At 40.6% G+C, this 12,392-nt stretch overlaps 2 protein-coding genes across 2 annotated transcripts; one reads left to right on the top strand and one right to left on the bottom strand.

Annotated features, from left to right (window-relative positions):
• Window positions 1-1,342: 1,342 nt before the first annotated feature.
• Window positions 1,343-5,465, bottom strand: LOC114451685 (synaptotagmin-1-like). The gene is made up of 9 exons (XM_028430480.1): window positions 5,358-5,465; window positions 4,861-5,032; window positions 3,814-3,995; window positions 3,322-3,432; window positions 3,045-3,212; window positions 2,796-2,963; window positions 2,391-2,508; window positions 1,633-1,766; window positions 1,343-1,549 (listed from the first exon to the last, which is right to left on the bottom strand). Exons 1-9 carry the CDS (start codon window positions 5,463-5,465, stop codon window positions 1,343-1,345), a joined length of 1,368 nt encoding a protein of 455 aa, XP_028286281.1.
• Window positions 5,466-9,189: 3,724 nt separating this feature from the next.
• On the top strand, window positions 9,190-12,349 carry bbs10 (Bardet-Biedl syndrome 10). Its single transcript, XM_028430933.1, has 4 exons — window positions 9,190-9,215; window positions 9,811-10,010; window positions 10,094-11,056; window positions 11,158-12,349. Exons 2-4 carry the CDS (start codon window positions 9,820-9,822, stop codon window positions 11,930-11,932), a joined length of 1,929 nt encoding a protein of 642 aa, XP_028286734.1. The 5' UTR covers window positions 9,190-9,215; window positions 9,811-9,819; the 3' UTR covers window positions 11,933-12,349.
• Window positions 12,350-12,392: the final 43 nt, after the last annotated feature.

The raw sequence follows: 12,392 nt of genomic DNA on the forward strand, positions 1-12,392 counted from the left end.
CAGCAGGAAAGTTTAGACGCTCGCCTCTGTGTGATCTCTCGGTGTGAGCCAGCAGGTCTGTCGCTTCATCACAGAGCTTCTCGCCCCAAAAGTTAAAATTTCTGGCTGTGCCCACATGACATATGGGTGGGACACTGATGACGGAGAGGCAAGCAGCAGCCGAGGCGTAACACGAAGCTATTGAAGTACAAAGCAGGAAACAGACGGGAACTAGTTTAAGTTCACCTGCGGTTAATGTATTCAATGGAAAAACAGTAAGATAACGCTATTATTTACTGGAACCATACCTGTGATTTCCTGTGAATGACAGGGTCATGTGCAACAGAGCCATTTGTTGGGCGAACTAGCTAAACACAAAAAAACACCACGCTAACACTTGGTAAGTTCGCTGATGCTAATGCGATTGCTAGCTAAATTAGAAGAAAGCTAACATGCTAATTAAGGTGAATTTAGGCAAGATGAGTCCATACAACAAACTAAGAGTAATATATATTTGTAAAGTGAAGTTACTGACCAAATGTTTTGTCTAACATTTATGTTATTGAGTCACAGAAAGCAGCTAACTTACTAACCAATTACGCTACACGACCCGGAAGTCAGACACCTTAAAGAGCCCAGCTTGATAGCAAACTGTAATTCATTAGCTCATTCATTCATTTAGTTTTCTGCGGTTTAATGGTAAAATATGCTTGGATAGCATTGTGCAAAATCCTTTATTTTGTTTCTTTTTCTTTTTATACTTATATTATTATTATTCTGTTATATAAAGCAAATGATAAAAAAAAACTTCATCAGAATATGACACATGTAGCCTTACTAAATGTTGGCCTGATATTTAGCATCTGCACACGTTTTCATTTGTTTCATCTGGTTCTGTCAAAGAAAAAGAAAAGTATTATAAAGTGTAAATACATACATACTTGTGTTAAAAAGCTGTTGAAAGCTGTTATTCAAAAAAGCAGTTATGAGGCCCTTTATCATTTTATTACTTTGGATTGTCTCCCTCTGCAGGTTAATCATGTTTACATCATGCAGCAAAGAATAGATGACTCTCACAAGTAGAAAAAAATCTCATTTGGTTTAATAGTACTGTACATAGTAATACATCCTTGTTTAAAATAACACTAAGTGGAAGCAGGAAGAGGGAATTACTGAAGGGAGAAACATTACAGTCTTTAATAGTGACTTTAATAGTGTCAAGGGTAAAGTAGGGTATCAGTGGGTAGATTTATGTCAGTTAAGTAGCTTAACGTTTTTAAGTGGAATTAGGGGGGAAGTAGGAACATAAATTGGAAGAAGCTGAGGTAAATGCTGGGCTTTATAGGTGACTTGGGTCACTGTTTCATTTCTTGTTGGAGATTAGTGCATTGACTTCATCCTCTGGTTGGAGGCTGTGCCACTGGGCTATTGGCCGACGTGGGTTAGCCAGCATGTCCAGCCAATGTCGTTGTTCTGTCCCAGTGCTATTACCACCCAGCAGCACCTTTCCAATGGCATCATTCTTCCCAATTTTATCATAATCCAGCACGGTCACAGCTACCTGCACCTTCTTTAATTGGGAATAAATACAACAAAATAAATCTCTGCTGGTTGTGTTTATGTGTACATTATTGCATGTGTGTATATGTTTACCTCCATCTGTTCACATGGCACTTCAAAGCTGAAAGACTCGTTGTAGTAGGGGTTCAAAGTGTTTTTCTTTATCGTTGTTTTCTTTTTCTTGAGTCGTTTCCCATTCTGCATTAAGTGGATCTTCACATACGGGTCTGGTAGGGAGAACAGTGAGGTTTTATGTCAGAGCAGCAGACCAACAGCCTGGCACTGATGCAGTAACTCCATCAGTGAAACACAACATCTATTGTAGTAGTTGTGGATTTTCCTTAAATAGAAAGTCTTTGAAAGTGGACACACTACTAAAAAGTGATTAGTAGAGGAGGTCAGATACTGGTTTAGACAGCAAAAGACAGCAAACACAAACATTTCTTAAATATGTACTGACATGCTGTAGCTTTCTATCTTGCAAAGTAAACAAAACTTATAAAGGTGCATTGCATTAGAGTTGTATTATTAGTTTTTTCTCTCTATGCTGAACAAACTATGTGACTATATGACACAGGTATTAAATTGCCCAAGCATCTTTTCCTGCAATTAAACACTGGATTAAAATATGCCCTCCTGGGGCATATTGGACAACATGCACTAATAACAATATATCTGTTATGGGCTAAAATTCTAGATAATATTGGGCAACTCAAAATGCTATATCTGTGTTGATTAAAATGCATTAAAACGATCTCAATCAAACTGAAGTGACACATATGTTGTGTACGATCACAAACATTTTAGTGACAGAAAATTATCACTACTTAAACCTTCCCTGCTTATCTCACCTGATAATCCACCCACATCCATTTTCTTCAGGTTTTTGGCCTCCAGAATCACCACTGTCAGCTTCCCTGCAGTAGGCACATACCTCAAGGACAAACATATGTCTCCAAGCCGCTCACTCTAAAACACAGAAAATGAAGTACTGGAACACTGTCTAATAGCTTCTTATAGCTTCATGAACTGTAAAAAAAGGGGATGTTTTTTCTGTCTTCCAAATACCTGCTTTAGTATCAGAAGAAAAAAAAGATTTCACATTATGCATTGTTCTCTAACCACAAATACACCCGTTGTGGAATAAGAGGAAACAACTGTGTTTCCCACTGATTAACATTTTTGGAAAACATGAAAGTATTTGACACTTTTTATTCCAATTCAACTCATTTTCCTCTATCACAGTGGGCTCCCACCTCCTCTTTCTCTGCCTTCTGTAGATCCCTCCACTCCTGCAGAGACTGGCTGAAGTCCACACTGCTCATTGGTATCTTCACAGCTCCAATGGCATCATGTTTTGAGAAACGGTCAAAGTCATACACAGTCATCACCAGTGTCTTCCCACCCAGCTCAGTGTAAGGTACCTACACAAATTGCAATGTGTTAATGTTTGCACATAGTATAGAAAAACAAACTTTTATTTATATTGGTAAAAAATGATTTACCTTAAATGTGAAAGTTTCATTAAAGTTGGGCTCCAAAGTTTTCCTATGAACTTTGGTTTCAAACTTTTTTTTCTTGTCCGGCAGCAGATAGAGCTTAACATAAGGGTCAGAACTTCCTCCCACATCCATTGCAGGCAGTTCTGCAGCCTGCAAGATGCCTACCACCAGCTAAAATATGATAGCAGAGGGAAGTTAAGCATATCTGGCTAATTGACAGTAGAGAAGAAAAATATTAAAATGTGACATTTTATAGTTGGCACAAGGTGGGCAAACTCACCGTATTATCTGTGAAGTTGAAGTCTAATGTGAAATGTAGTCGGCCCAGCTTCTCGTCCTCCTTGGGCTCATTATCTGACAGCTCTGTGTCTTTGTGTTCATCTTTCCGGGGCTACAGACAGGCAAACATGCATAAAGACACAAAATACCCTGCTGCACAACTTGCAAAGCATCCTATTGTGCTGAATTTTCACAGTATAGTGGACATTTATTGTTTAAAGGGGTCAAGCAGACGCTACATCATCTGTGTGTTTAAAAGTGACACGCACCCTTGAAAACATTCCAAAACTCCAAAACAAATGATCTTGCACCACACGTCAACTTTTACTATAACATGAGGGATGTGCAGGACATCCATTAGTCTTAAGCTGCCCTGACAGTTTTACAGGTCCTGGGTGACCTGGATGTCATCACTGGGATACATTGCAAGGACGGTGTGTCTGTGAGAGGGAGTGTGTGTGTGTGGTAGTATGTATGTTTGTTTGTTTGTTACCTCACTGTAACCTCCATCCATTTCAGTATCGACGCCTCCCTTGCTCTTCTCTTTTCCCTTTTTCTTGTCCTTTTCTTTGTCCTTGTCCTTCTTTTTTAAGCACTTCTTCCAGACACACACGCCACATGACAGCACCAAGCACAAACTCACGATACAAAGGGCCGCAACCGCCCATGATGGCACTGCAGATCCACAACACACACACACCTTAGTCAAGCATATTGTATTCTTAATGTTATCCCTTAAGTTTTCCTCGACTAGTTTTAGGTTTGAACAAGTCAAAAAGCTATGTAATATTCATTTGCTACTGTGCGGGGATATGTACATTCTCCATGAAAGGTCATGGCTAGAATTGTTTTGAGGACTTTTGGTTTCATGCAATTGGTTTGCCTTTCATATGCAAAGCTCAACTCTATAATGATACACTGATATATTGTTGTACTTCCGCTGGTTGTGACTACAGTGACAGTCGGTGCATCTTCATCTGTGACTGTACGCGTCTGCATGATTGCAAGTAGAGGAAACTAGAGGGGTTGTTTGGGATGTCATTACTGTCCCTGTCATTGTTCTTGTAGTTCCATTTATTGCTTTGCTTTGGTTGTTACAATTACAGCCGTGACAGTAATGAGTGTAACATTATGCAGCCTTTGGGTCTGTGAAGCCTGAGCATCTGAGCTACTGTATTCCTGAACTCCTGTGTTGTTTGGCGTGTCGTGACGTGCCCTTGAAGTACAGCTGGTTTAAATAGCAACAGCTGGACAACCCATGGTGCAAATTACACCACAGCAACACCAGAAAGCACACACTGCAGAATCGCCTGTCACAGCCAGGCAGGGCTGCTGCAGCTGCCCAGTACTGTTAGCCTTTGAGTGATGCATGAAGTGAGCACTTCATGCATCATAATCTACATCACATTTTGTGTCCTCACCTCATCTTGTACTAGATCTTGCAGTGTATACCCTGTCTGACATTCTCATCACAACTTTTTGAAAGCTCTGTAGATAAAGATTTCTTGAGCTTAAGCAATGTATTCGATTTTTAACTTACTGTGGATGCTGCGCAGTTCACTCATAAATTTGGTGGGACTGTGGCCACCTGAATGTTTTTGGTCTGCGGGGGTTGTTGCATTTGGCAAATGGGTAGGAGTAGACGGGGTGCTCGGTGCCGCTCGGCGGCTCCCAGTCATTTTTAGAGAAGTAACAGTGGATCCAGAATTTAGCTGGCAGAGAAACAGAGATACAGCAAAGATGGCTTAGCCCTAATATAAACGTAATGTAAAATATATAGATCATTTTACTTCCACAAAAAAAACAGTTACAGCTGTATATGTGTGAAAACTAATTTTACAAAACCATCCAAACACACTATATAAACACATACACACACACACACAGGAGCAGAGTTACCATAAATGTTATTGATCAGATATTTGAAGCAATTATGTGCTTATATACACTGTATGACCACCAGTGTCAAATGACTTCTCTTGTTTCTGCTGGCCTGGCAAAAACACTTTTGCTGCTGCTTCTGCCAAACCTGCTGACATGGAGGTGAGGGGCGGGTGAGGCGGAGGGGGTGAAGCAAGCGTCACGCGTGGACCTCTGCTGTTCCACATTGAACTGCCAGAGGTGAGAATCATGTGCCAAGGTCATTCTCAGTACAAGCAAACAAACTAAGCGAGAGGAAAGTTCCATTTCCAAAACTTCTCCTAAGAGTAAAAGAAAATGTTTTGTTATGTTATGTTTTTTTCATTCTGCAGACATCAATAGGTATTGAGTATCTGGGGCTGATTCAGCAGATGGGACATCACACCCAAGCAGACACTGATCTCAGTTTGTCTGCATTTTCAGGATTATACAACAGTTTATCTGAAAAGACAGGCAGAAACCAACAGTGATACACCAACAGCTGCAGAAGCAAACAGAATTCAGGGTGCATCACCAGGATATGTTACACTTTGTGGAAGCCTTGATAAATTTACATCTGATATTTTCATAAACTGTCATAAGATAACCTCTATGGCCACAGTGAATGCACGCCATGTGGTCCCTTCACTTGTAAATGCATATAAAACAATTGTCAGTGCCAACATTTTACAACATAGAATACTGTCACTGTTTGATAAAGACTCTACATCCATAAATGATCAGCCATGACATCTGATCATGGATTTAAGCCTGGAGAACTGTTATCATTTTTATGGAATCAAGAAAATTACTTATCGAGTCTATCAGTAATAAACAATAAAATTACCTCCTCCGATCTGATTGATATCTAGGAGTTTTCATCCAGTTTCACAAACCAGAGCTGGGATAGAAATAAATAGTTCTGATTTGTGAAACCAAGAAAAAAAAATGAAATAGGAAACGGACACATACCTGTATTCAGTTGTCCCAGCAGCAGACTCACAGGTACTCCTTTTCCTTACAGAGAAGTGGAGGAGGAGGAGGAGGAGCAGTGAAGATGACAGTACAAAAGAGGCGGAGAAAAGCAGTGAGGTCCTTTTGTTTCTGACATCAAGAAGAATAGTGCAGGTGTGTGAAAGCTGGATCAGGAGGGTGAAAGGGTGAGTTTGGGTTGGTATAGGTGAAATTCCGGAGCAGTTGCATCTTATGTTGCTTCCACTTTGTGTGTGTGTGGGGTGTGAGTTCGGGTGAATGTGTTCTTTTCTGTCCATTCAGGTCTCAAGGGACTGCCGGTCCTTATCCCTGCCACCCCACCTCTTGTGACCTCTCTCCCATCCCTACAGGTCACCCTCACCGGGCTACTGATGCATATTCATTAGTGTAATGACATGGCTTTTTTAAAAAAGGCTCGTTAGCATACTGAAAGTTCAGCAGTAGAGGACATTTACATTCAGAGTGGACAGCTCTGTGCGTGTGCGTGTATCTGTACATCTGGCAGTAGCTGCAGAACTGTCTCATATCATCTATGTATAGATGATGTTGCCTGATTTAGAAACTTAGGATGTGGTTTCTGCAGCAACACACAGATCAGGTTCCGGCCCCGCCTCGTTCACCTTGAGGTTCCTGTGATACTGTACAGAAGGAGTGAGGAGACAGAGGATAAGAGAGGGGCTGTAGGGGGGATGGGGTGAGAAAGACTGAGCTCTGTGCTATCTATGTGTGTATTATGGAAAATGTGCACTATATATATTTTCCAGTTATGGGAGTAAATACATTACATTAAGTAAAAAGTAGACCTTCTACAATGGTAGGTCGATCGGATCAATCAAACAACAGACATAACCTAACACCACCGTCACAAGTGTTGACCTAGTGTTATAGTTTGTAGTGGCAATCTCTGAATCTAATAATGCTGGAGAGCACTGAAAACATGTAAATAGTGGATCAATAGCCTTATTTAGAGAAGTGTTATAGGGGAAAATAACATCATAACATACAGAGAGAGACATTACTATTTATAGCAGTCTGTTCATGGCGGGGGGCATGGATCTACCTGATCCTATTGATCTGAAACATATGGTACATTTCTTTCAAAGAAAATGGATATACTGTCTCAATAGTCATAATTGTCACCAAATTATAATGCCAAAATTATAAGCACAAATAAAAAATAGTAACATTTGAAATATTTTATTATGAAAACATATGTACATGATCTAGTAAAAAATACAGACACAAAAAATAAAAAAAAACTGATTCATGAAAACAAATTAACTACAAGACTTAATAACATCCATACTCTATGGCAAACTTGTGTTTTCATTTACTGTACACGGTTTGAGCAGTGAGCCTGATGAAATGCTGAGCAAAGCACTTAGCTCTTGTTTTGTGTTTACAGTTGAAGTAGGCAGCCTCTAGTAGAATCTCTGTTTACTTGTTTTGTCTTTTACTTGTTTTCAGGTTTGAGATGCAACAATTGTGCAAAATGTTTGTCACTTATTATTTGAGTATCAGAAATGATTTTGACCACTGAGTGGCTCTGCTGAGCATGTAGTGTTGGACATGCACTCACAGTAAATATAACATAAAATAAAAATGTTTTATTTAGACCAGTTTTATAAACTAATGCTAAAGAATTTAAAGAATATGTCTGTCAGTAATTACACAGGTTAACCACTGTCTGATTGAACTAGATCAGAATATAGAAATCTAAAATTCCAGTTTCCAAAAAAAATGTACTGGACTAGACTAGACTACCTGCAGTGATAGATAGATATTAAAATGTTCTGCGGTCATATGACCGTACATAATGTGTCACTCGTACTGTAGAACCTAGACTGCTGCTTCTAATTTTATGGCATGTTTAACCACATATTATGATGTCCCGACAACTCAAGATTCAATGTGTAGGCCAACAAATATATTTATATAATATTTAACTGCACCTAATACATTGTCCCTCTGTGTGATAGTTCATCTGTTTGAAATAAAGAATACATAGTATTACATAGTTTAATTTTTTAGTTTTAGTACATAGTTTACTATTAGATTCTGATCAGTTATTTTTCCATGCCTTTATTTAAGGTTAATTAATTAAGTCACTGTTATGCCATATGTGGAGAAAGACACCCGTCTTTGAAGTCATGCATGGATCATTTTAAACACAAAATGGAGGGACATTTCCCTACCATCCCTACCCTATTCTACACCCATATTATGTTATTTTCAGATGATAATAATGTGCACTGCAATATGCATAGAAAAAGAACATATAAACGGCATAAAGCACAAGTAGGGCTCATTGACAGTAAAAACTATGGACAGAGCCTCCGTGACGTCACCCGTTTGTTTCTGAAGAGCCGTTTTGAGTCTCAGTGGGAGGTTCCGGGACGTGATGACCGCCGCCATGTTGGCAGCGTCACGTCAACTAAAACTCCGAATATGGACAAAGGGGGGGGGGGGGGCACGAGCGGGGTTTAGGGGGGCGGGCGATCGTGGAAGCAGGAAACTCACGCTGTGATACGTCAACTGTCTGTCACTCAAGCGGCAACGCCCATAATTAGGCGTAATTTTAAGTCCGAATACAATTGAAACGAGTGAATTGTAAAAAAATTCACCCTCCCTACAATTGACACTAGCAGAGAACCTATCATCTGAGACCAGAGTGGTTTTTTGTACCAGGCTGTAAACATGTTTTTTTTCTGCTGTGAAGTCGGACATTTTAACATGGGAGTCTATGGGAAATTACTCGCTTTTGGAGCCAACCCCCAGCTGTTGCGGCGTGAATTACAAGTTTTGACACTTCCGCATGGGCTTCCACTTTGAGCCCCGAAGGTTGCCGCTTGGTAGGGCTACATAAAGAATGGGCGATTGTGCTGAAAAAACAGCTCACCCCTGTGACCGCTAGGTGGCAGCAGTGGTTTCAGAGCTACATTCAACCGTAGAAGAAGTCTCGTGGTCTCTAGGCGACACAGGAAGCGTTCCGTTTGGCTGGTGGTGAGTAATTTCAGGTTACGGAAAATCTTGCTGTCATATGAAAAAAATGTGTTTTGTTATGTTTGTGATAAGCATGCAGGTTGGAACGTGTTGCCCTATGTTATCTGTATTGCTTTCTAATTAATTAAGATCGCCCTATTGATCGCTATTGAATTGAGTAGGTTTGTCAGGCTAGCTACTTAGCTAGCAGATGCTAACGTTTATCAAATAGTTGCACTGCATTACATGTATAGGTGATTCGCGTTTATTGGCACGGCTTCACAGGAGGAAAGCACATGGCTTTACTACTAACCTCGTGGTCATCTGTTAAAAAAAAATTGGTATCATGTAGCATCCTAGCCACTATGTGTAAAAAATATATTCGTATTTCATATATTGAACTATCAGGCTCATAGTGACTTTTTTCAGGGTTTGATTGATATCACAGTTTGTTTTCACACCTCCAGTCATCCACAGCCAATATTTTTGTCAGTATTACCCTGCTGCTGTCTCTTTTTAGCAGGATTTAAAGGTCTAAACGTATGCAGTGCAATTTGTTTTTGCAGCTTTCAGTTTGAATTCATGTCTCTTACATTTTAATCTGCCTGCATTTCAGGGTGTGAGGATGCTCCCATTGGAGCATCTGCATCTGGAACATGTCCTACAGACGGTGTCTGTCCTTGAGGCAGTCGTCCGTCGCAGTTTTGGTCCTGAAGGAGGACAGGTGCTGTTCACCCAAGACACAGGACAGGCGATGTTAACTCGCAGTGGGACACGCATTCTTACAGCTCTACACCTTGAGCACCCACTTGCCAGGTTAATGAACATTTACATTTACTTTACTAATACTTACATTAGTTTAAAATTTCCTGTGATTTATGTGTGTTTTCTCCTAATAGAATGGTGGTGGAGTGTGTCTGGAAGCACAGCACTGTAACAGGGGACGGATCAAAGACCTTTATCATATTGCTGGCATCAATATTACGGATGATTCATGCAACAGCCAGGAAGGAGCCTAAAGCGTCTCACTCTTATAATTCCACCAAAACAGCAGAGGCTGCTACTGCTAGGTACCTAGCTGACAAACTGCTTGCATTTGGGCTGAAGGACTTGCATGATCTCATCGCCCGGGAAGTGGTCCCATACGGATGCTGTGTTACGTGGGAGGATTTCACTGCAAAACAATCATCCTCCCTCACAGATAATAATAATGTCCAAAAACTGGTAGCATCATTTTTTCAAACACGTCTTAGTTTAACACACTCTGACTTTATTAGTGACCTCACATGTGAACTGCTTAATAAGTGGAAGTCTAAAAATGGCCCACCTTCCTACTCACTCCGGTTTTTGAATGATAACTTCCCGGCCCTCCACACACGTGTATCAGGATTCCCTATTAGCTCCTCACGTTTGATTGAAGGGCAGGTCATTCACAGGGATTTTGCAACACCACTCTCTCAGGCTGACCGCCAGCCTATTAAAGCTGTTGTTTTTAATGAGTACCTGCAGCCAAAATTGCTTAATACTGGAGAAGTGCTTGAGCTGGGACGTGGAGGTCGAGTGATGGAGGAGAGAAGTATCGTACACTTCAGTGCCTGGACGGAAAGGTCACTAGAGTGTGTCATTGCAAACTTGAAGACTTTGGGTGTCTCCGTGCTTCTGTCTGCAGTGAAGCAGTCTGCTGCTGTGCTGGCCTTAGCAACACAGGCACAGCTGTGTGTTGTGGAGTGTGTCAGTGAGGATGAGCTGGCTCTTTTTGCCAAGCTAAGTGGAGCCGCACCTGTTACAGACTGCCACGTGATTCAACCAGAGCATGTTGCTAAGCTGACATTTTGCCGACCAATATTGCTAGGAGCCCACAGGTATGAAAACAAGCCTCTAATATACAAATTTTCACTCATGCATACAATTATCAATGGAATACTCAGGTTTAATTAACAGACTATTTTCTTTTCTCCCATAGGTATGTCCATGTGGCTTTCCAAGCTTCAGAAGAGATGATCATGGTTGAACCCTGCAGTCTGGTCATTTGTGCGCCTGTAGAAGGACAGACTGAACAATATACACGTGCATTTCATGATGCCATCTGTATGCTTCATACAACTTGGGAGCCCATTTGTGCAACTTTGACTGCATCACAGAAAACTCTGGAATCATGTAATTTTTTACATATGGACAGTCAGGCTGCCAGCACCATAGGACCAGGTTGTGTGATTCCTGCAAGTGGGACATTTGAGTTTCTTTTAAACCGTGCCCTCCAAAAACACTGCCATAGTTACACTGTTTCTAGTGACACAAGCAATAATTTCTCTGTTTCCCAGATCTTGGCAACTGCCCTGTTGAGCATACCCCAAGAGATTTACTCTCACAATCTGCGATGTTTCCTGCAGACTCAAACCAGGATACTGAATTGTATTTCCAATGATTTCCACCCTTCCACTCTTTTTTATCAACCAGGCCACAACTCAAACCCCATACAGAATGGAGGTCCTCCAGAGGGTGGTAAACTAAGTTTGCATTGTTGTAGAAAGGGTGACGTGTCATCAAAAGTTTTTGTGTTGGATCTGGGCCTTGAATCCGTCTCCTGTAAATACCAGCTGCTTCTGGCTGTGCTGCAGTGTGTCACAAGCCTTCTGCAGGCAGACACAATTCTGCGAACACACACTGCGTTACATACTCGTTCACACAGACTTGCAAACTCTTCCCCAGAGGACACTGAAGATGAGTTTAGGGACTGAGATTATGTTGTGTCCTATGAAAAAGATTATGGATATATTTATTCAGGCAGCATATAATTTACATCTTAATGCTGATTACTGCAGTCATTTCGTGTGGCGGCAATTGTTTTTGTTTGTCCCACTGCAATATATTTATAATGAAAGTCTTTTGCACTCAGGAGCCACTAATATACTAAATTACACTTCATGGGTGTAGTCCTGTTTATAAGCCAATACAATGCTGAAGTGCTTCTGTGTAGTCCTGTTCTTAATCAAACCAGAGTTTGGTTATCACAGTAGAATATAATCTCTATAGTACAGAATGTGCGGTTAAATAATGTATTTTTTTCCATCAGGGTGTTGCAAATGTTAAGTGAATAACTTCATGTTATGTTCCTTTTCTCATCATGTTTTTTTCCTTAAAATATCACTTCCTTATCTCAGTTTCCTGTCTCTTTCCACTGGCTGCTACACATTTTGT

The sequence above is a fragment of the Parambassis ranga genome, chromosome 19, assembly GCF_900634625.1.
Source record: "Parambassis ranga chromosome 19, fParRan2.1, whole genome shotgun sequence".
In the NCBI taxonomy this organism is placed as follows: Eukaryota; Metazoa; Chordata; class Actinopteri; family Ambassidae; genus Parambassis; species Parambassis ranga.

Bases quoted from the DNA above. Each gene is read 5' to 3' on its own strand.
- LOC114451685 (XM_028430480.1), bottom strand. From the start codon at position 5,465: ATGACCTTGGCACATGATTCTCACCTCTGGCAGTTCAATGTGGAACAG. The intron at 5,033-5,357 runs GTCAGCAGGTTT...TTTCTCTGCCAG, and splicing joins CACCCGCCCCTCACCTCCAT to CTAAATTCTGGATCCACTGT. The intron at 3,433-3,813 runs GTAACAAACAAA...GCCTGTCTGTAG, and splicing joins TGGATGGAGGTTACAGTGAG to CCCCGGAAAGATGAACACAA.
- bbs10 (XM_028430933.1), top strand. From the start codon at position 9,820: ATGCTCCCATTGGAGCATCTGCATCTGGAACATGTCCTACAGACGGTG. The intron at 10,011-10,093 runs GTTAATGAACAT...TTCTCCTAATAG, and splicing joins CTTGAGCACCCACTTGCCAG to AATGGTGGTGGAGTGTGTCT. The intron at 11,057-11,157 runs GTATGAAAACAA...TTTCTCCCATAG, and splicing joins ATATTGCTAGGAGCCCACAG to GTATGTCCATGTGGCTTTCC.